The sequence below is a fragment of the Loxodonta africana genome, chromosome 9 (assembly GCF_030014295.1).
Source record: "Loxodonta africana isolate mLoxAfr1 chromosome 9, mLoxAfr1.hap2, whole genome shotgun sequence".
Lineage (NCBI taxonomy): Eukaryota > Metazoa > Chordata > Mammalia > Proboscidea > Elephantidae > Loxodonta > Loxodonta africana.
Genome location: NC_087350.1, coordinates 65,252,458 through 65,276,845, shown reverse-complemented (window position 1 = coordinate 65,276,845; position 24,388 = coordinate 65,252,458). Strand labels below are relative to the sequence as shown.

The 24,388-nt window shown below is 41.2% G+C and overlaps 1 protein-coding gene across 5 annotated transcripts in view; it reads right to left on the bottom strand.

Moving 5' to 3' along the window:
* SUSD1 (sushi domain containing 1) overlaps window positions 1–24,388 on the bottom strand; it is a 223,587-nt gene that overhangs the window by 158,856 nt on the left and 40,343 nt on the right. For all 5 annotated transcript variants that reach the window (XR_010323050.1, XR_010323052.1, XR_010323051.1 and 2 more), the window contains exons 6-8: window positions 12,558–12,737; window positions 2,431–2,528; window positions 1,635–1,821 (exon numbers count right to left, since the gene is read on the bottom strand). Coding sequence is in view for 2 of the 5 variants with exons in the window: in XM_064291611.1 (XP_064147681.1) it covers window positions 1,635–1,821; window positions 2,431–2,528; window positions 12,558–12,737 (465 nt within the window). In the remaining 3 variants the exon portion in view is untranslated. The remainder of the gene's footprint in view (window positions 1–1,634; window positions 1,822–2,430; window positions 2,529–12,557; window positions 12,738–24,388) is intronic.

The following is a 24,388-nucleotide window of genomic DNA, read 5'->3' as shown; positions in this document are numbered from 1 at the left end:
ATTATCTCCCCAAAAGGGTAAGGCTTAAATGATCTTATGAGCAAATCTGTCCAACTTTAAAGGAAGACAAAAATTCTAAAGTGATAAACATATTTCCAGAACATGAAAAAAATTCCCAGTTTATTATCAGAAAACTAGCATAACCCAGATAATGAAGTCAGGCAATTAAATGCGCAGGACCTAGAAGAAGAGAATGACAAAGCTTTATAATTGTGCATAAAAAAAAAAAGGGAGCAAGATAAGACTTGAGTCACTATTGAGTAAATGTGGAAACATACTTTGTTCCCAGTTGGGATGACTCAATATGAATCCCAATTCTCTCTAGTTTAACTGGCAAATTTAATCCAATTCCATCTAAAATTTCAGACAGAGGAAAGAGGCCCAGGGACATTAAATAACTTAGCCATGGTCACCTAACTGTTCAAGGCAGAGTTAAGATGAAAACCAGGTCAGACTCCAAAGACCATGCTTTTCCCAGGGGAAATTAAGCTGAAAAGGTAATCCAATACTGGTGAAAACAGCTAACACTAAACAACAAATTGTCATTCAGACTGGACAGCAATAAATGAGTTTGAAGTCCTGGGATGATCTTTTAAAAACATCAGTCCCTAATAAATCCATAGCAGTTTATTATTAACTTTGTAAATATTCCTCTAGTCACCTATTAATTTTACAATATCTTTGCCAATGTATTATTTATAAAGAAAGAATTTTTTTTTTTTTTTAATATATAAGTATCCAAAAACCTAATTTGTGCAATTTCATAGCTGGTTTTCTATTGTTAAGACAGGCCGACTTCTCAATTATTTCTACCAAATCTGAGCCTAATGGCAGTAATACATGAGCGGGTGAGGTACATTTTCTTAAGTGGGACATCAAAAAACTACTTGCAAACCACCTCAACTCCTCCAAAATAATAAATGACACTAATGGCTTCTCAAGGTTTGCCTAGAAGGTATTTAATTAGTCCTGATGCTCCGTAGCCAGAACTACGAAAAAAAAAAAAAAAAAACTTATTGTAATTGTCACAGTATTATTGTAAAAAAGCCATATGACAACCACATGCAAAGAGGTTTATTCCTATTTCTTGACTTTTCCTCCTGTCCACTCTTCCTGTTTTCACCCAAAGCTACCCTTCTACATTCTAAGGCTACTTTTCCTATCCACTCACCCGCTCTCAACTTGATTTTCTACCCCAGTCAGTTCAGGGTCAGCTCTGATCCCAGATGTAAAGCTTCTGGACCAGCTTCCCTGGCTCCTCCTCTCTCATAAGTAAGGGCCAGAAATGACTTTTGAGTTTTCTATCAAACGTAAGCCACAAGGACAACCCGAGAATTCACTGCATTATCACCTAATGACTTCCTCTTTAAAATGCCTTTGAATTACCTTAACGTCAACCAGTGCACCCATCTGAGAAACAAGACCTCAGTGCCCATTCAGCCTGGTGCCAACAGGATAGGGATCTCTGCTACTAGGCTTGTTCTGGTTCTGATCCCTGGACCAATTACATCCCACTGGCTACCAATCTCAGAGTGCAAGCACGAACTGCTCTGCATGGTTGATTCTGAAGTACATTTTCCCACATCCTCTACTTAGCATTTTCTACGAGGAAATGAGACTTCACCCCCACCTACCAGCTGTCTGGAACCAAATGAAAGCTGGCACAGAGCGTCTGGGAGGGGCAGCAGAAATGCTCACGGTGTAGTTGGCGCCTTGGTACAGGTCTAGGCACACTTCTGGGGTCCTGCTGTCTGTGGTCAAGTTGACTATCTCCTTGTGAACTGATTCCGTAGGGTCCAACCGTTGTCCTTTGATGGATATCTTGATGAGAGGAAAAGACAAGTGAATTCACCATGATTCCAGTTAAAACAACTGAGAGAGATCTTTGTGCTACTGGATCCTATCTGCCTAGTCTTCCATTTAACACCACACTGCTCAACTAGGGAGGATAAATAAAATAAGCCTCTGTTATCAGGTGTCTGGTGATGAAGTCTAACCAGCACAGTAATCGATAAACCCTAAGAAGTGACATAAAATGAGGTGTTTCTCTGGGGACTGCTATCCTGCACACAAATGACCAGTAGTCCGTGGAGGCAATCACAAACTGAGGGCCACTCACTGCATGGTCACCATGTTGGCAGATGTTTCCAGGCTTGCGCTGGGGGAGTGAAATACGAGTGCTTGGAAACAAGCAATAATGTTGATGTCAAGCATAAATACATCCCCCATACATATACCCTACCAAATGTTAAAGACAAAACATAAAATAATGAAATGATCCAGACATCTTAAACATTCTATTCATTTTCTAAAATGAAAATGGGATTGGAAAGCAACTAGATTGAGAAGCTCTTCCAGAAGTCCCTCCGACTCGTATTCTCAGGATTTACTATTTCTGTCCTAGCAAAAAAAGTAGATCACTTTACTTACCACATATACGATCCTGGCATTCATTCTTCCTGGGTTTATTTTCCACCTCACGCAGGTGTTATTAAACACTAACACATCACTAATTTCTGTCATTATTTCTAAAATAGAAAAAGAGAGAGTCTATTCACAAAAAGCATCAACCGGCTTTGGAAAAATTCTAATAGAGACCACTGTTGGAGGGCATGTCTTATATTATCTGCACAGCTGCTATCTCTGCCGATACCAATCACGCTGTGATCCAGATACCCCATCAGGTGACTCAAGCTATCCCAGGACAATCACCCAAGTTCTCTTCACCATGAATGAGCCTGGCCCATTACCTGACTTAAGGAAAAGGAAAAATCCAGCTGAGTAGAAGAAAGAATTCCAACTTGTGATTAGTCTAACAGGCCACTGGATGCCAGTGGCGTTCCACTCAGAAGGAATGGAAAGAGGGCCTCGAGCTGAGACCTGAATCGTCCAAGCAGCTGTCCAGGTAAGTAAGATTAGCAACTCCTTCCCCACCCCAACCAGCTGATGGAGCACTCTTATTTTCAAGTCATTGTTGTTACCAAGAGGAGAAATGGCATGTATTGCCAGATGGACACATCCCTCAGGAACGGCTCTGGGTAAACGAAATAATTTCTCCACAGGCTTACTGAACATATCTGGAACTCCATTAGCTGAAGCTGTTTCGTCCTGATCTGTGAGAAAGACAGGGATTTCTTGGGGCTGTTCTGTTCCTTTTTAATATCGTGCATGTTGAGACTGGTAACCAGTTGACCAGTAACCAGTAACGAGTTGATTCTGACTCATAGCAACCCCATGTGTCAGAGTAGAACTGTACTCCATAGGGTTTTCAATGGCTGATTTTTCAGAACTGGTTTGCCAGGCCTTTCTTCTGAGGTGCTTCTGGGTGAACTCAAACCTCCAACCTTTTGGTTAGCAGCCAAACATATTAACCATTTGCACTACCCAGACAGATTCTCCTTATTCTATGTAATGAATTTGGCAACATGGGAAACTGTATTAGGGCATTGTTTCCCTGAGGTAACAGTTTCCAATGGACAAATTAACCACCTGGGAAGAAGTTTAAATGGGAAAGAGGGCAGATCTAGCTTTTTATTTCTTTAAAATCAAATTTTCTGCAGATAACATGATCTCATATATGGAAAATCCTAAGTCATCCACAAAAAAGCTATTAGAGCTAAGAAACGAGTCAGCAAGGTTACATGATACAAGATCAAGCTACAGAAATCAATTGTACTCTATACACTAACAATGAACAACACGAAAATGGAAGTGAGAAAACATTTCCATTTACAATAGCAAAAAGACTAAAATTCCCTGTAGACAGAAGTCACCATACTGTTGTCCCTGGGGAGGGGAATCCCTATTTCACCAAACAAGATTATTCCACAGCCCAAACTCAAGCTTTCTTGCTTGAATCCATAGGCACTTTCTTTGGATTCTTCTAAATCTCTCAACTTCACCTGTTCCTTGTTCTAGCTCTACATGGGCTCTGACAACATGACCATGCCTTGCCTCCTGTTCTAGGGCTTCCCTGCTGCAACACCCATGTCCAAACATGGAAGCGTGGGGGAGCTTACACCCCATGAGGACAGGAGCTAGGGCATAAATCTTTTCCCCTTTCCTTTCCCCCAAAGGGCAGTCCTACAGCTACGTAGGTTCTCCAGCTTCTCCAGGCACAGTTCACAGTTAGAACAATCAGTTGCACCTAGCGGAGACCAGTACAATAAAACACCCTTGTATTGGCTCACCCCGCTCTGCTTCATTCACCTTAGTCCTCACTCCTGCTTGCTGGGACTTTATTCCCTATTGCATAATAAACATAAGCACTCTGTTCTGTTTTCTGGAAAACCCAAGGTAAGACACTCATCAAGAAGAGTGGGAAAGATAACTCTCTGTCTCAGAAAATGACTCTTCAACACAGCTCCTTCCTCTCCCTTCTTTAAATCTTTTCTCAGCCTCCAAGCAGGAAGGGAAGCTTGCCTTGAAGAACCTTAGACATCTGTAGGACCAACCCATTTCTCCTTACTGAAAACCAATGCCACCTTTAGTTTGACCCTGGTGTACTGATATCTTTTCCCATAGGAAACTTTGCATCCTTACTAAGGCATACTATTGGCAGCATTACAAGATTCTGTGTTCCACGTTACCTGGCCTTGGATGTCCACTATCAGTAAGTGAGAATAAGTGGAAGCAGAGAGAGAAAAAAAGCAGGCAAATTCCTGGAGAGATACCAGAGGGTCATCTATGGCTGTCTAAAGCATTCCTGGGTCTCTGTATCAACATTTCTTCCCATAGTATATAGATAATTTAAAATCAAATAAATACTCCAGTTGTGACATAGGTACCCTGAGAGATGCAAAGAACTTATCAGTTCACTCCCTCAGGTAGAATAAAAATGGTTTTGGCATCGGTCTTTTATTAGCCTGAACAAGCCTCAGATATTCCTGGCCCCTTCCCTCTCTGCTGCCCTTTAAAGCCCTTGGACTCTGGACTGTTCTGCTTGCTCACACATCTCTTATACTAACTTGCCACCTCGCCCATAAGCAAAAGAAAATATCTCACCCTTCATCTCTCTGATTTGCCAGAAAAGCAAATTTCCTTCTCACTCTGGGCCCCTTTACCACCCAAGCAGAGCTTAGAACGGAGACACAGACATGAAGGTTTCCTTTCTTTTCTTTCCTTTTTGCTCATTCACTATGACACCTGCAAATGACACCTCAAAGATGCCATCTGCCTCCAGCCTGTGCCATGTTCTCTCAACAGATGGGACTTAAATTTCTGAGAAGGCTCAGCATTTCAAAGAGAGCAGCTTGGTTTGTTCAGATCCGATTATAGGGATGTCAGATATTTTATCTCAAGGAGCAGGCTAACAAGGTTTGTTGCTTTTCCTTCCAGGTGTCGACAAATGAATTGGAAAGAATTCTTTATAAGCATAACAGGAATTAAACACCTACATTAACGCTGCCCTTTTAAGAGAGATTACTTGGGAGGCTATGCTATTATTCCAATAGTGCTGATAACTGAAAACATTTCTGCAAGTTCTCTTTGGAACTGTCTCCTGTGCTCTTTCTTCATTCATCATTCAACATTAACTGAATGGCTACCAAATGCTGAGCTTCCTACCACACCAGGCACTAGGGTGTGATGATAACTAAAAGCGTGTTGTCTACAGGAGGGTAGAAACGTTAGCAGGTAAGTTACAACTTGAAAAGTATTATAACAAAGCTACAGACAAGTACTGCAGGGCAGAGAGAAAGAAGCCAGCAACTCTCACCAGAGGACCCGGGGAACCAGGCTTCTGGGGGTACAACCTTAATGGATGAGTCAGTTGAAGAGTGGGGAAGGCATTCAAACAGGCAGAACAGCAGGTCGAATGCCTGGAGCTGAAAAGGGTTTGGCATATTCAGAGTGGTAAGAGAGCAGTGCCATGTGCTGGAGGAGGAGCAATGACAGGAAGTAAGGTTGCAGAGGGAAGACAGGGTCAGTCCGGGAAAGGCCTGGCCTGCCAGCCTAAGAAGTGCAGGCTTATTCCTACGAGCAGTAGAGAGCAAAAAGTAGGAAAATGATAGGAACTGTTTGGTTTTTAGAAAGACTATTGTCATCGTTAAAAAAAAAAAAAAAACGTTGTCATCGTTAGTTGCTGTAAAGTCAAAATAAGTCACTGCCCAGTCTTACACCCTCCCTAGAATCGGCTGCAGACCATTGTGGTCGGTAGGGATTTCACTGGCTGATTTTCAGAAGTAGATCGCCCCATCTTTCTTCCTGGTCTGTCTTACTCTGGAAGCTCCGCTGAAACCTGTTCAGCATCATAGCAACATGCCAGCCTCCACTGACACATGGGTGGTGGCTGAGTATGTGGTACATCTGCCAGGAATCGAACCTGGGTCTCCAAAATGGTAAGTGAGAATTCTACCACTGAACCATCACTGCCCCCTTAGAAAGAATAAACCAGTTACCATCAAGTCAGTTCCAACTCGTGGTGACCCCACGTGTGTCAGAATAGAACTGGGCTCCATAGGGTTTTCAGTGGTTGATTTTCCAAAAGTAGATAACCAGGGCTTTCTTCTGAGGTGCCTCTTGGTGGATTAGAACCTCCAACCTTTCAGTTACCAGTCAAGCACCTTAACCATTTGCACCACTCAGGAACTCCTTAGAAAGATTATGCAGGTGTATTTTGAAGGAGAAACTAGAGTGCAGAGGAGCTGGAGGTCATAAGGAAAGAATATGGTGCTATTGACTAAGCACTTACTATGTGCCAGTCACTGCTAGCTCTTGGTACACTTCAGCTCATCCTCACAGAAGTCATAAGAAGCAATAGTACCAGTAACGAGAGTTGACATTTACTGAGTTCTTACTATGGACCAGATAGGATGTATAATTTTATTTAATTTTCAAAAAGACCCCTAAACTAAACATTATTGTGTTCATTGTGTAGACCTAAGGCTTAGAAAGGTTAAGTAACCTGCCAAAGGTCATACAGCTAGTAAACAGCCAAGTCAGGATTCAAAACTAGATTTGTCAGACTCCAAAGCCAAGAGTCTTTGCCTAGAAGCAATTATTCAGTAAAGAAGTAAAGAGACCAAAATAAGCAAATGCATTACAAAACAAGGAACAGTTTTGGAGACTCAATAGGAGGTGAGAGATAAGGAACAGGGAGGAGTCCAGGGCTAACTGCCAGCCTTCCAGCTTAAGAGTCTAAATGGATTGCTTTTTACTGTCCTTAGAAGTAATATAGGAGGAGGCAGACCAGGCTTGTGAGAAGAAAATAAAGAATTTGTGTTTAGGACATGTAAAAACTGAGTTATCTGCAGAATATCCAGGTGAAAAAATAGCCTTGAAAGTCACCAATATGTTTATAGTAGTTGAAGGCATGCATGCAGGTGAGGATAGAGACTGGGCCAATGGCAGAACCCTGGGAAACACCAAACCCACAGGGAGACCAGAGGAGAAGGAGTAACACAAAAGAGTCATCAGAGGTCAGCTGGGAGAGAGCAATGTCTAGGAAGTCAAGGAAAAAGAGGATGCTTCCTGGTAAATTATAGCCCTTCCTCCCTACCCACATCCCATGATCTCCTCTCCCCTACCCAAGAAAGGCCTGGAGCAGGTCATCAAGGCATTGGGGGCAAGTTCAATCTCTCTCCTACTCTCATATTGCTCTTTCTCCCGTTGATGGAGTGCCCACAGTGTTATGTTTAGATTTGAGGTGTGATTTTGGGTAGAAGTAGGTGGAGCAGACCTTTGGCCTGTCCAGTTGCAGGATACTTAGGCCCCTCTGGCTTAAAAAGAGAAGGCCTCCACAGGGTCCAGTTGAATCTGGGGTTAGATTTGAATTTGGGATTAGATTGGGGGAACTAAAGTATCAGTGGGTAATAAGGTATCTTTGCTTTGCTTTAGATTCTGTGTATATTTGTATGTGTATATATACACACACACACACATATATGTAGTATTCTGTTAACATTCAGTGCTTCTGTGTGGTACTTACTACAATTGTAATAACAAAATAATTAGAAATTAGTTGTTTAATGTCTCTCTCTCCTGAATGTAAGCTTTATGATAGCAAAGACCATGTTTACCTCTCTATACACAGAATCTAGTACAATGCCTTGGACATAGGTATTCACAAATTATTTATTATTTGGTCGATTGGTTGAATGGATGGATGAATGAGGAATGGATGGATAGACGATCAGCAATGTTAAATGTTGTGGAAAGGTTAAGGGGAATGAGTACTGAAATTCGGACATACATTTAACCAAAAGTTCGCCATTAGCAAGCTTGATGAGAGAACTATAGTGAAGTGGGGATGCTGGATGTCTGATTCCCCTTCAGTAGGCTGAGAAGAGAATGGGAGGAGGAAACAGAGACTGTGAGCGCTCACTACTCTTTCAGAAGTCCCATTATGCAAGGACAGGGACAGTCCTAGTACACCTTCTTGGTTCCCAATTTTATATCCTTCTTTATTTTTGAAAACAGTTAAAGGTCGTAGAGAACAAATTCAGGTGACCCAAACAGACAGTCAAGCTGAACGTCATTTCTAGTAAAAAAAAGCATCAGATTCCAAGAGTAATATAACTGATCTTCCCATGTAACTCATAAACTACCTCCAAAGGCAATTCCCTAACAGGGATTCTAAAACAAACACATTTTGATAATGGCAGCATCACTGAAATCGGGGTATGTTTTCTCACTGTGAGTACTTTGAATAAAAGTGCATGTTTGGCCATAAGAGTTCTGATATGTCTTTTTTTTTTTTTTTAAGTCTTAATTTAGAGTCACATAAGATAGGTATTAATAGTATAGATTAAAGTAGTGCTTTTCTACAATGTGTTATACACTTTAGGATGATTTTAGTGGTACATGAATAAATTTTTATATGTTTACTATGTGTTGATTTTTGTGTATATTAGAAAAAATACACCTAGCTCATTAAATTCCTAATATGACATATATTACAAAGTTTCTTTAAACAGTAATTTTTAATTATAAATTTAAGTTAAAATACTAGTTGCTTTAAAGAAGGTTATTATGTGTGATACTCAGAGATGGCAAAAATTGTTAGGGTGTAATGTACATAATCCAAGCGTGAGAAACACTGGTTTAAGAGAGAGAGTGTGGGCTTCCAGGGCTCCCGGATCTGAGTAGAAATTCTCGCTCTGCCATTTGCTAGTTCCTGAATGACCTTGTGAAAGTTGCTTAACCTTTATGAGTCTCAGATTACTCATCTATGAAACGAAAATAACAATACTTACTGCACAGGGCTTTTCTGAGGACTAAAGGAAATCAAGCGTTAAGGCACCTAGCAGAGTCCTGGGCACATAAATTGGTGCTCAATCAGTGGCAACTATAAAGCTTGATGGTCCAAAAATTATACACATATTCAGAGACATACGGCCCATGTGGCTGTCCATATAGAGGTGTCAAAAAAAAAAAATTTTTTTTTTTTTAATTTATTCCAGCTGACCTTTCTTTCCCATCTTAAATGAGCATGGCTGCAAGTGACCACCTCCTGGGCTGGAAAGGATGGTCAACAACAAAACAGAAGTGGCAGAGGCTCACAGGAGTCCTGGAGGCATTTGGAGCAGTGCCTGGGTCAGGTTAGGAGGCACAAAAATGATCCTGGCAGATAAACAGTGTTCCAGTAGAGATGTCACTCTCCTAAGAGCTTGGTGAGCTTCAACCTTATAATTATTAACTTAAAAAGCCAAATGACCTGTGCAGAATGAAAGCCAGGGACAGTCTTATCAAGAATGAATCAGTAGTCTTTGATCTTAAGGTAAACCGACTCACTGAACACCAAGCTTCCACCTGGGGTTTTTCCAGACACTAAAGCAGTTGCCTAATTCCCAGCTGTCTGGAATTTCCAGTTCAAACTGGCTTTAAGACAAAAAAAAAAAAAAGAACCCACCACCGTGCTGGAGTTCACCTCCCATTAAAAACATTCAGAGGTCTGTGCGACTAACCCCATGAAATAGGGGTTCCAGAAATATTTGTAAGGTAACTACATCTAATCCAGGTAAGGTAAAGAGATAGTATTCCATTCAGTTCAGCACTAAACATGTAATTATAGAAAGAAGGGTAAACAGAGCAAAACCACAGAAGACAGGTAGAAGGCATTCAAAGAGAGGACAGAAAAGTAGAAGATGGGGGAGGGGAGCCAAAAGTGAGCACGCCAGGAAGATAAATCCAAAATATACAAAGTTGACTGGGATAGAAGGGAAGATGAAAAAATGGGTGGAAAATGGAGGAAAAAGAAGAAAGAAGGGGTACAGCTGAGCAAGCACCATCTTGATCAACACCTCTCACTGCATTTCCAGAAGCCTCTCCTACCTCCCCACCCAGAGATCATCTGCACTGCACCATGAGTTAATCAGCATGTAAATCATCCCTTTGTCGGCGGAAATTGAATTTAGCTGCCAGTCTTGATGGAGGGCATACAGGCCTCCTCACAGACAGATCACAGCTCTCGGAGAGAATGCCTCTTCTTCCTTTAAATCAAAGATCTTGCATAGACCCATGGAAACAGCTGCAGCTGGAGTCACAGACTTTGTGAAAGATGGCAGGCTGAGGATGGTAATTATAATTAGCAGTTACATAACATGTTTGTTCTTCAAAGTGCTCTACAAGCATCAGCTAATTAATAGCTTACTATGCCCGATGCAGATCCACTGGTTTTTCATGTAGTGACTAATCCCTGTTACCCCCACTGAATTCTCAATGGTGGAGGCAGAACAGCTTGAGCAATGAAGCAAATGGCTGAGGGTCCAGGAGCTATGCCCCGCTCCCTTTTAAGTGGCTTCACAGCTAGCTCTATGCCAGGAAGACCTCCCCAAACTTTTGAATTCAGCATCCTCAGCAGCTGCCTCATTTCCTACAAATAACTCTTGGAGGTGTTATTAGAGATGCAATAATAGGTTGTACTGACCATCAGTCTGGCCCAATACGGTATTAGTTCTTCTCAATTTCCCCAACTACTAAAATGGGACCCAGGAGCCTTTGGTATTAGTTACAAGTTTGCCCTTACTTCTCTGTGCAAGTTGGGCAAGTCCTGGGCAACATCTCTAAGAGAAGGTTGACCTAGATCTCTGGGTTCTCATTCAGGTCTACTTGTCTGTGTTTCTGTGATTGGAGTCTCTAGCTTATGACCTCTTGCATCTGCACGGGAGATGACCAGATATGGGAATTTCATGGCACAGGCAGGGCCTCAGCAACAGGGCTGTGGTCCCATTCTACTGCAGGGATGCCTTTGTCCAAGGACTTCAGGGGTCCACAAACACCCTGAATTTGTTTGTAAAACATTATAAGTATATGTATGTGTATTTCTTTGCTGTTTATCATATTGTACTATAAACTTCGAGAAGGCAGTGCCTAGCAAAGTACCTCACAGATAAAACCAAAAATTAGCTGCCATGGAGTCAAGTCTGACTCATGGCAACCTCAGGTGTGTCAGAGTAGAACTGTCCTCCATACGGTCCTCAATGGTTGATTTTTTCAGAAATAGATCATCAGGCCTTTCTTCTTGGGTGCCTCTGCATGGATTTGAACCGCCAAACTTCTGATAGCAGCGATTATGTTAACCATTTGGACCACTCATGGACTCTCCTCATGGATAATACAGGCTAAATAAATATTTGTTGAATGAATGAATAAAAAAATTTCATCAAATTCCTATCCCCCAAATGGTTACTAACCATGCTGTAATAGACAAATAATCAGAAGGACACATTTTATTTGCTCTGGCCCCGTTTCCCTACAGTCAACTTTGGTTGGCAAGACCAGAGACATTCTACTGCAATTATGCTGCTAGTCAACCACAGACCCAGACCTGAGCTACCTTGAGGCTTCACTCTTCAGAGATGTGGCATCAGAGCCAAGCAAGCCAACATCTAGAAATATATTCCCAGAGCCATTCAGGTCTATGTCACAGCCCTTGTTACCTCCCTCACCTGGTTATCACTGATGGTAAGGATTACTGCCTTTTCCCACCTTGTCTCCTGGAGGCAGATGTGCAAAATAAAGCCGTTTGCACAGGCTCTGCACATTTCTCATTCCTGAGAAGGTCCTCTTCAAGTGAGGCTAGCAATTTCAGCAAAAGACCTAACATGTGCACAGTGCTTTATACTTTTCAAAATGTGCCCCAGAGATTATCTCCTTTGATTCCCCTACAACCGTTTGAAGTAGAAAAGGCAGATTTTACGTCCCCACTTTTATAGATGAGGAAACTGAGGCTCAGAGAGACACACAGCTAATAAATGGCATTTATACCACTTTCTCTCTGAAAGGCTGTGTCCATGTGCTAAGTCACAACTTTTAAGTATGCCCGCCGAGAAAAAACTCATGGAGAAAAATTTCTCAGCCAGCCAAGCAGAGCAGACAGGAACCACTGATTTAAAGTAAGGTTCAAAAGATACATATAAATTTTCCATCCAACTTGTTTTCCCAATCCACTCTCTAAATCTTTGGGATTAATCTGACATACATAAAGCCAGGTGCCCACCTAGGTAAATGACCCAGCCAAGCGCAGTACACAGAGCAAGGCAGCAAATGAATGGCTTCATGTCCCCCTGGCTTTTCTGCTCCCAGGTAACAGGAGCCCAGCAGAGTGAAGTCTGTACCTGCGCATGTCGAAGCACTTTCTCTCCAGGTGCCTTCCTTTGTGCACACAGAAGTGATCTTCCCTCCGGGGCTCTCGAACCCCTCTTGACAGGCATAGTGAGCCACACTGCCCAGGCTGGAGCTACGATTCCACTCCAGGACTGCATGCTGCACTTCCGGAGGGCTGCCACAGTCGATCTCTGCAATGGGAAGTGGTCCAGCATTAGTTATGAGCCCCAACTTCCGGCCCTATAATTCATATTTTAGAAATAAATAATTAATAATGATAGAGTTTATTCATATGGAAAAAAAAACACCCCACCAAACTGGAGGGTATAAAAAATTCAAGATTATCCAGAAGTACAGAAAACAGATACGTCTGACTTTAATAAAATTTACAAACATATGCACATACAGGATAGTCAAATTATGAGATCATTTACATTTTAGCAAATTCCTTGGTCTATATAGTAATCCATTGTAAAATTCTTTTAAATATTGAGAATTTCTGGTACCTTTTATTATGTATTTTCAGATCATTAACTCCTGATTAGATGATAATGCAATTGCGGGGGTGTTGTCAACTGAAGATTAAAGGAAATACATACAAAATCTCTGAGCTTTTCAATGCAAATTATTGGTGAAAATATTTACCCTCTAAACATTCAATTTATACACATCTTTCAAAGAAAAAAATCAGTTGCAGAGAGGAAGACAAACCTGGAATTATTAAAAAAAACAAACCCACTGCCGTCGAGTTGATTCCGACTCATAGTGACCCTAGAGGACCAAGTAGAACTGCCCCATAGAGTTTCCAAGGAGCACCTGGCAGATTCGAACTGCCGACCTTTTGGTTAGCAGCTGTAGCACTTAACCACTACGCCACCAGGGTTTCCGGAATTATAAAACTGACATTAAATTTCTCCTCTGGAACTCTGAATCCTCTGGAGCTCTGACCACTGGAATATGTTTATAGAGAACTATCTGAAGAAGAAGAATTATGTTCTTACCATGCTAGACCCAGACAAATCATACTTTACAGAACAGAAGAAAATCTTTTTCAGATGTTCTAGAATTTAAAATAAAAATCCATCTATGTATCTTTTTGGGGGAGAAAAATAACTCCAGTTTAACAACAAAAAAAAAGAATCAGAATAAATATCCTAAGAAAGGGAAGAACAGGTTTTAGAAAAAACACTACCGAGCAATGAAATCAGCAAGATATACAGATAAGCCTCAATAATCATTTAGTTGTGATTGAAGAGCTTGATATAACTATTGGTAAAAAAAAAAAAAAAATTTATAAAGGATTTTAGAAATAAAGTGTATAGATATAAGAAAATTAGTGATTTGAAAATAAAATTCCAAATTATTTCAATAAAATCTAAGCATTTTAGAGGTGAAGAGAAGAAATAAAGCAGTCTAAATTTCTCATGTTATACAGCAGCGGAGGAGCTCAGAGATACAATTTTATTCAGGAAGCATAATAAAAATAAAAATTCTTTGATGGTTACCAGGGATGAGAGAGGGAGAGAGAGGGAAAATTACCAATTAGATAGAGGACACGAGTTAATATTGGCAAAGGGAAAGGCAATACATAATATGGGGGAAGTCAGCACAACATGACCAAGGCAAGAGAGGGCACTGAGAGGAACACAAGAATAAAGGGCAACTACTTTTTTTTTACGGTAAGTACTGTAGCTTGGACAATCCTGCAACAATAGTATTAACAAACAGTAATTTACAATTGGATAAATAGGTAGATAGATATACCAAGAGAAGTGGGAGAATTTAAGGGAACACACCTACTGGCAGATATAGGTTTGGTGGTGAATATTTCTACATACATGAGGTGTGGCTGATATATAGGTGGGTATAGCCAGGGAAACCACTTAGACATAACCAAACACCTTACAGGATGAAGTTCCTAGACTAGAAGACAAAGGATCATAGACTGGAGGGACATTTACATCAACTGGCACAACATAGTTCATAAAGACGAAGTTCTGCATCCTACTTTGGTGAGTAGCATCTGAGGTCTTAAAAGCTTGTGAGCGGCCGCCTAAGATACAACTAATGCTCTCTTCCCCACCAGAGCAAAAGAGAGTGAAGACAACCGAAGACTCAAGGGAGCAATTAGTCCAAAGGACTAATGGACCACATGAACCACAGCCTACATGACCCCAAAACCAGAAGAACTAGATGGTGCCTAGCTACCATTACCAACTGCTCTGACTGGGATCACAATAGAGTATCCTAGAGAGAGCAGGAGAATATTGTAGAACGAAAAATCAAATTCACAAAAACCACCAGACTTACTGGTCTGAGAAAAACTGGAGGAACCCTCGAGACTATGGGCCTAAAACAGCCTTCTGACCTAGAACTGAAGCCATTCCTGGAGACCATTTTCCAGCCAAACAGTAGACAAGTCCATAAGATAAACAATAACACCTGAGAGGAATGTTTTCCTTAGAACAATCAATCAAAAGAGAACAAAGAAGGCAGGAAGTGGTAGAAAAGCAGGATGAAAGGAAACTGGGAGCCCTCGGTGGAAGTGAGGAGAGTGCTGACACATTGTGGGGAATGAAACCAAGGTCATGAAACGCTTATGTACAAAGTATAAAATGAGAAACTAATTTGCTCTGTAAACTTTCACATAATGCACAACAAAAAAAAGAAAGCATAATAAATATAAGATGGCAGTAATAATTCTAAATATAACCAATAGTCCCATTTATGATTAAATACAGAAAGAAAAACATAACTTTAAGCGCTCATTCTGATTTTTTAGTTTTCTCCCCAATCTGTAGGAAACCAGAAAATTATGCACTCCTGACAGCCTGTCTTTTAAAACAGAAGTCCATTTATTCAGATAAAGCATTCAAAATAAAGAATATGGTATAATCTGTTCTCATCTCCCCATCATCCATTCTTGGCCTTAGAAATAAGTGGCTTCTCTTAAATGTCTCTGATGCAGAATTGGTAGATTTAATGGAATTGTACTCATCTCAGTCCTCTCATGGATGCTTGTCTGTTGCAGGGCCCCAGAGTTACTTTCTTGATGGAAGCTTTCCAGAGCAGTCTTATCTGTTGTCTTCGTAGTTATCGTAACAACCTCAATACAACAGCCCAACCTACCTGACCAGTTCCTTAGCTTTAAGATGAAAAAATGTCCCTGCTCAGTGCGGACCCAAGTCATTAGCAGTTACGGGACTAGAACAAGATGATCATTTAATAAATCCTCCAACCCTTTGTACCTCCTGAGTCCCATGTTTGCTCAGAGTTTTGCTCCCTTTTCATACATGTTTAGCAGACACAAGACCCCTTGGCTCTTATGTTTTCCCAGCATCAAACCTTTAGACATATCTATTGACTCAAAACATCCCAAGACATGAGCATATGTGTATATACACAAGCAACAAACCAAACAGGCAGTTCATGTTTCATAAGACTGCCCAGTTGTTGTTGATATCTAAAACATCTTATAGTTTAAGCCAGGTTTCAGTTACAGAAGGAGTAGAGGGAGCATCAGTGAAGAGGCTGAGGGTATAGGTTTATGTATGTTTAAGTACCTTGAAGCTGGAATGCTAAAGAATACAGTGGAGAGGTATGGAAGGTAACCCAGTGATAGTTGAATCAGAAAAAGCACAGATACTAAAGGGATGAGAGTACAGAAAATAACCAGACTTGGTCATGTTAGACATGACCAAGAAGAGTGAGCAGCATGGTGGTTTTAGATGGGATGGCAAGATTCAATAATAATAATACCAAAACTCACTGGGTTGATGAGAGATTGATGGTCAGGTCTTTAGAGACTAGGGTTCAAAGGCTCAGGTAGATATCCCAGTGGTAAGCAGTCTGGACCTGTGGCTCTATGAGTTCCCACCAGAGAGCTATTCAAGTTGGACAGTCCCTTGGCAAAATATGTTTAGAGAAAATTCTAGCATGGCTTAGATTAAACTCATGGTTCCATACAACAGCTGTACATCTGAATCACCTGAGAGCTTTTGAAAAACACACATGCTGGAGTCCCACCGACCACCTCTACCCAGAGAGAACTCTTTTGATTCAGTAACAGTGAGTTGGGATCTTGGCATCCAAATTTCTACAAAGCTCTAAATTTTATTTCAATGCACACCCTCAGCTGAGAATCTGAATTAAACAATGGTGTGACTGGCTACCACATATCACACACATCCCAATGGCACCTAATTGATAACTCATTACTCCTCAGTCACCCTGCATAGTAGGGATTATATTCCCCACTTTACAGGTTAAGGTGGCTCAAAGAGGTTAAATAACACACCCAAAGTCATATAGGTAGACATTTGATGGCCAGGAGTTGAATCCATGTCTATCCGATTTCTTCTCCTAAACCCACTGCCTCTGAAGAGTTGCTCCATCTCTGAAATACTACAGTACATACCCTTCCATCCTAAACTTACTGATTTCAGTTTTTAAAAGACCACTTTGTCTCCTGGGTGGAGAATGAATGGAAGAAGAACAGGAGTGAAAGAAGAGAGATCAGTTAGTGGGTATAGTAGGAGCCCAGAGAGAGATGGTGAGGTCTTGGATGGACTTGAGAGGTGATGATAGATGTGGAAAGAAGAAGATGTATTTGAGATGTATTAGAAGCAGAGCTGATTGTTCTTGGTGATGGATTGTTAGTGGAGGTAAGAGAAGGAGTGGAATCAAGAATAATTACCTAAAATACTTATCTATACTATTCATTTGACTTTATTTCCTGCCTTAAAGGATTTAGTGTCTTTTTATGAATATGTTGTGATGTATCCCCAAGTATATGGACAATTCCTAAAGGACAGAATCTTTGTCTTATAATTTCTTGTATCCCCCACAAGATCTATCTAAAATAGTATGTTTTATACAGTAAATATTCAGTAAATTGTTGTTCATTGATAGCTTGCTACTACTCCATCATTTTTCAAGATGCAACAGATGTTACTTTGATGTGATAACAGCCTCTAAGGAAGAAAACAGACATTAGTAAATTATAGGTACAAAAAACAAGACAGGAACACATTACCTCAATATCTGTTAACCAACAGGGGTAACTCACACCTATCAAACACCAAGTAGCTGAGACCTGGAAAAAGCCCCACAGAAACTAATATCAGGGAGATTCTGGAAAATGTGTTCAAGCCTCAATAATATGAATGATAATAAGAGCATTCATCAAAATTCTACTAAGTGCCAGGTAGGCTACTAGATAGACACTGTCTTAGATATCTAGTGCTGCTGTATCAGAAACACCACAAGTGGGTGGCTTTAACAAACAGAAATTTGTTCTCTCACAGTTTAGGAAGCTAGAAATCTGAATTCAGGGTGCCAGCTCCAGGGTGTCTTAGGCCAGGTTCTCTAAAGAAGCAAAACCAGTAAAGGATATAAATAGAGAGAGAGAGAGATTTATATCAAAGAAACAGCTCACGCGGTTATAGAGGTTGGAACGTCCCAAGTCTGTGGATTAGGATAGAGGCCTCTTCAATTTCATGTGGCCGCAGGGGCTGGTGAACCCAAGATTGGCAGGTCAGCGAGCAGGGCTCTACTCACAGGCTGTGAAGATCTGCAAATCCCAAGATCAGCAGATAACCTGATAGCTCAAGTCCCAAGAACAGAGGTCGGGTGAGCAGGAGGCAGGCACAGGATCCAGAACGAGCAAAAAGCCAAAATGTCTGCTTATATTCAGATGCAGGCAACACCCCCAAGGAAACTCCCTTTCAACTGACTGGCTACTCACAGCAGATCCCGTCATGGAAGTGATTACATATAAACACTGAGAATCATGGCCCAGCCAAGGTGACACGCAGTCTTAACCATCACACAGGGGACGGCTTTCTCTCTCTGTCGGCCCTGGAGGAAGGTCCTGGTCATCAACCTTCCCCCGGTCTAGGAAGTTTTCAGTGCAGGGAAAGGACGTGCTCTGCTTCCAGTTCTTCTTTCTGGGTGGTAGGAGGTTCCTCTCATCTCTGCTCACTTCTCTTTTTTATATCTCAAAAGAAATTGACTTAAAATACAACATAATCTTGTAGACTGAGTCCTGCCTCGTTAACATTTCGGCCTCTAATCCCACCTCATTAACATCATACAGGTAGAATTTACAACACACAGGAAAATCACATCAGATGACAAAATGGTGGACAATCACATAATACTGGGAATCATGGCCTAGCCAAGTTGATGCACATTTTTTGCGGGGGGAACACAAGTCAATCCATAATAAAAACTACCATTTATTCCTCACAGAAAATCCTGAAAGGTATTTTTTTTTTTCTCATGTAGTTTACAGACATGAAAAATGAAGGCCCTAAGAGCTTAAGTCACATTCAAAAGTCATTACCAGAGGCAGAGCCAGCATTCAAACCCAGGTTTGTTTGACCCCAAAGTCCAAGTCCACTAAATCTGGACTGCCTCTAAGCCCTAATTGGGACTGATCTTACAGGTTAGCTAAAACCTGAGGAGAAATGTTTGCATGAGGGAGCATTCAAACCAGTCTGGAAGGGTTCTATAACAACTCCTCCTGCCCAATCTTGTCTCCAGAACTCTCCCAGGGCAAGAGAGATGCTGGAAATAAGACTTCCCCCCTACAACTGTGTGGCCTCTGAAGCCTTCTTGGTGCTGGTGTTAACCCCATGATATGGGGGTCTAAGGCAGCTCTGGTGGCACAAACGGCTTGTAATCAACTGCTAACCTAAAGGTTGGCGATTCAAACTCGCCCAGTAGCTCCATGGAAGAAAAGACCTGGTGACCTGCTTCTGTAAAAATTATAGCAAAGAAAACCCTATGGGGAAGTTCTACTCTGTCTTACAGGTTACTATGAGTTAGAACCAACATGACGGCAACTAACAACAAGAGCCTGGATTTTGCCTGGAACAGGGCTCAGTAATAGATACTCCCTACATAATGGAGAGAGACAGCAACCACTGCCACTCCTACTTAGATCAAATGGAACCTGAGAATCAGGAGGTTCCCACTGAGAAATACTCAAAAATCAATCCAACAGAGGCCACTGTAGGTAACAAAAACATAATTCCATATGAAAAGCCCCAAAACCCTCACTATCACAAGGAAATAAGCCATTTTAAAACAGTTTATATCCAAGGGGAAGAAACAAAATAAGCAGCACAAATTCGCATTGCATATACAGAGGGGTGTTCAGTGAAGCACAAGTTCCTCTGACTAATTACATTATTAAGTAGCAATGTTTGAATCTGCGTCAGGAATACAGTCAATTAATTATGAGCAAGGCTGGGAATTTTTCCTCACTATTCATTGTCTGTGATTTTATTCAAATAGTTAACTTCAGGATAAGGTCTCTCTGGGGGACAAAAGGTGTTGTGCCAGTTTCAAGGGCTAAATTTATAATACAATTGTATTTCATATCCTGCAGGTAAAGATGCTTAACCACACTGCAAGGTTTAAAATTCTACCCAAAAATACATTCCAGAAGGAAGTCTGTTTGATGAAAGGTATAGGCAATTTATCGCATCTAATCAACAACTTTTTAATCAACAACTAAGGAGCACTGGTAGTCGATTCTGACTCATAGTGACCCTACAGGACAGAGTAGAACTGTTCCATAGGGTTTCCAAGGAGCAGCTGGTGGATTTGAACTGTGACCTTTTGGTGAGCAGCTGAGCACTTAACCACCATACCACCAGGGCTCCGGGAATTAATAGTAGACCTAGTTCACTTATGATATTGACCCCAAAAAATCTCACTAAAAAAATAAACCAGTACTAGATGTAAAGTTCTGAGAAAGCAGCAAAAAGTGTGAAAACTGAAGAGTCACATTCAAGTCTGTTTTTATCTTTACCCAACTATAAGAGAAATGAGCCTCTATCAAGCCTTAGGGTCAAATCAGAGGACTAACTTACCACCTGGAGATCGGTGTAATGAGGTAGGTCATAAAGGCCCACACTGTCTAGGCAGATTAACACGAGAATCCGATACTACATTCATGTTCTGAATCAGGTAATGGCGCACTACACCCATGCTTTTTTTACTTGTTAGTGAACTGTTTCATTTGTGAAAATGTTCTCTCCCCCCACCAAACTGTAAGCTCTTTTGTGGGTTGTGCCTACATCCTATATATTTTTAAATTTGCCCTGCAGTCATGTGACTTAATATTATTGTGAACATTAATCTTCGTGATGTTGACATGTAGGTAATACAGCCTATGGACTGGGCTGAAAGCTGTGAACTATGACAAAGTTTATTCCTTTTACAGCATGTTCTGGGTTTAACCAAATAGAGTTAGACCTTCATTCCAGGGTCACTTGGGCGCTAAATTACCTAGCTCATTGATGTTGGGGGTTAGAATCTAACATCTCACTATATGGTAAGTTGAATTTAGGAAATGTTATTGCAATCGTCAAATGAAAATGAGAGGGTTATATTATGTCATGAAACACAGGCTCAAGAAGAACTTTTAAACTGCTGTAACCAAGCTAACGAGCTCATTAGTACCAAAACAGTCCACTTGTCCTCAAGACAGTAGTTTTTCATCTATTTTTTATTCTAAAGTCTTCCATGACTTTAGCCTTGACTAACAATACATTTCCTTCAGATTATATTCACAGAGAAAGCTCATTTGGAGGAAAGAGAAAAATTCCCATATAACAACACTAACTCTCAACAAATAGTGTTTAATGTGGAAACAGCTAGGATCTGAGCATCTCAGAAATTGCAGAGGAGGTGACAAACCCATTGCTGTCGAGTCAATTCTGACTCATAGCAACCGTATAGGACAGAGTAGAACCGCTCCACAGAGTTTCCAAGGAGCGCCTGGTGGATTTGAACTGCCAACATTTTGGTTAGCACCCATAACACTTAACCACTAAGCCACCAGGGTTTGACGGGGTGGATAAAAACAAGAGTGCTAGGAAAAAAAAAAAAAGAGCTTATCAGCATATCTGTTGTAAGGATCTTCCATTTGTAGAGGTGATAATGGTTTTTTTATGCTTTGAGCTACATATGAATCTTTGTTCAAAAGATCACATTAAAACGCTTAATTTTAATGTTCTATTTATAAACCAAAACCAAACCCACTGCCGTCGAGTCGATTCCAACTCATAGCGACCCTATAGGACAGAGCAGAACTGTCCCATAGAGTTTCCAATGAGCGCCTAGTGGATTCGAACTGCCAACCTTTTGGTTAGCAGCCGCAGCACTTAACCACTAAGCTACCAGGGTTTCCATCTATTTATAAACAGAATATTTTAATTGAAAACCACAAATGAGGTAAAGTGAAAGCTGAAGAATTTGAGAGCTTCCCACCTGATGGTAGGAAGTTTCAGAAAGATCTTAAAATTTTGTTTAAAAAAAAAATTACCTGGTGGGTGGGATGGGGGGAGAATTATAGCCTAGAAAAAAAAAAATTACCTGCTACTCTGCAATAGATTATAACCCTCTTACTAAAATGAGTTTGGATTTTATCCAGCAGCTACTGTGTCAGGCACAGTGCCAAGTGCTTTGTATTCTTTATCTCATCAAATCTTCATAATAACTCTATAAGATGAAAAATATTTTATGCCCCACTACAGAAGGAAACTGGTGTTCAGAGAGGTTTAGAGGTAGTTACACAACTAAGTAAGAGTCTCTGGGTAGTGCAAACAGTTAACTCACTTAGCCACTAACCAAAAGATCGGAGGTTTGAGTCTACCCAGAGCTGCCTCAGAAGAAAGGCCTGGTCATCTACTTCCTGAAAAATCAGCCATTGAAAACCCTACGGAGCACAATTCTACTCTGACACACGTGAGGTCACCATGGGGTGGAATCTACTCAAAGGCAACTGAAATGCACACACACACACACACACACACACACACAAAACCCACACAGATCTTTCCAATTCCAAAGCTCACACTTCACCACTCTGTGGCAGCCTTACAACCAATGTCATCACTCATCGCACACATTTTGCACACTCAAGTGACGCCAACCATGTGTATGAGACAAATTTTAATGACATTTACTTGGCAAATGGGTAACAAAAGAGATTGGCTGCATGTGATGAGTAAATCAATACAGTTTTTAAAAATGTTTTATAAGATCGGCAGAGTGAGGTGCCAGAAAATGTATTTCAAATAAGCAAAACCTGCCATCACCTAGAACACAGATAATAAACACAAGATATGTATGCTGTCACTTTCTCCTCCCTCAGCCATGATGGGCACCTTTAATCAATCACAGCACTGTGCCGTGCTAAGTCTGGATGTGGTCTCGGAATCCTCAGCCCACCACTACAAAAAAAAAAAAAAAACAAAAATCAGGCAGCAGTGCACTGAAATGGATCTGCCACCCTACACCTGAATGCACTCATTTGTGTCAGAGCTTTTTAAACCCTTCTCAACTTTGTAGAAGTGAGATTGAGCTCCACTAAGAAAATCTCATAACAGGAAGAGCTGACTTGGCAAGAACAAATACTCTCTTGGGTGGGCCCTAGACCACACTGCACAGGAAGGTATGTTTGCTCAAGCACCCCTCTCCTTCTAGGGTCCTCTAGCTTTTTCATCAATGCCTCCCATCTCTAGGACTCACTAGGTCTGCTTCTACATGGAATCGGCCGTCTTTGGGTTCTCATATTGGTACATAAACTGGTGACATAATTCTCTTCCTTGCTCTGATCATTAAACTCCTCTGTGAAATGAAAAATGATACCCAACTATTAACTACCTCAGAAGGCATTTCTAAAGATCAAATGAGAATTTGGCTCTGCTATTAGTGGACTTTAGAGGCCATGTCCCACCCTGGTTGACCAACTCAAAGGAAAGTCCCTGTCTCTGCAAGACTCATGCATCCTGTGAGGGTCATATGCAAAGACATGGGGAAACCAGGATTCATGCCCCTTGGCTGCCAACCAAAAGGCTGGCAGTTCAAACCCACCCAGCAGCTCTGCTGGAGAAAGACCAGGCAAATGAGGCAGCCTCAAGGTATCTGTTCCTGGATCATCAAAATAGAGAGATGTCATGCCAGGTGGGAAGCAAGAATAATGGTCCAGAAGACAGAGCAAGAAGAAAGTTAATTAAAAAGGAAACGACATGAATTTAGAGTGAAAAGGACATAGAGTTTGAGGAAGGAAACAAAAAAAGGAGGTCAGGGCTTCAACAAGGCTCAGCCCAGGGACAAGCTGAGACAGTGGTACAGGAGCTAAATCCACAATGCCCGCCACTCTCCATGGCCCTGTCTGAGGAGGATTCAGGGTGCTTATACAGGTCTAGGTATGCTAGGCACTGTGCCAGGTGCTAGAGAGATCATGCTGAAGAAGACCACATGGTCTCTGAGCTTTCAGACTTACAGTCCAGTGAGAGAGACTTACAAAAACCACAAATATAATTACACATTGAGTACTCAGAAACAGAATAATGTCAGAAGTGACATTTACACTGAAACTTGAAAGACGAGAAGGAGCTCACTATGCAAAAAGCAGGGAGGCAAGCATTCCAAGCAAAGGAAAAAGCTTGAGCAAAGGCCATGGCGTTGGCAAGAGCTTGACATATTGGTGGGGGAGAGAAAGGGGAGATGTAGTCTGCAGAGAAGAAAAGAGGGCCAAACCACTGTTGGCCTTGGAGGCTGTGGTTGGGAGTTTGGATTTTATTCTAAACGCAATAGCCCTTTCAATGTTTTAAGTAGAATTTTAAACAAGGCAAGAGGACAATCCAATTTATGTATCAAGAACTTCATTATTGCTGTTAGGTAAGGAATGGGCTGGGCTGCAGGGGGCAAGAGTGGAAGCGGATTCTCAAAGGGACCATGCAGTGTCAGACACACTGTCCGTGAGATTCCCAGCCAGAAAGGAAGATGTGGCCCCATGAAGTGAGGCATATCTAGAAGA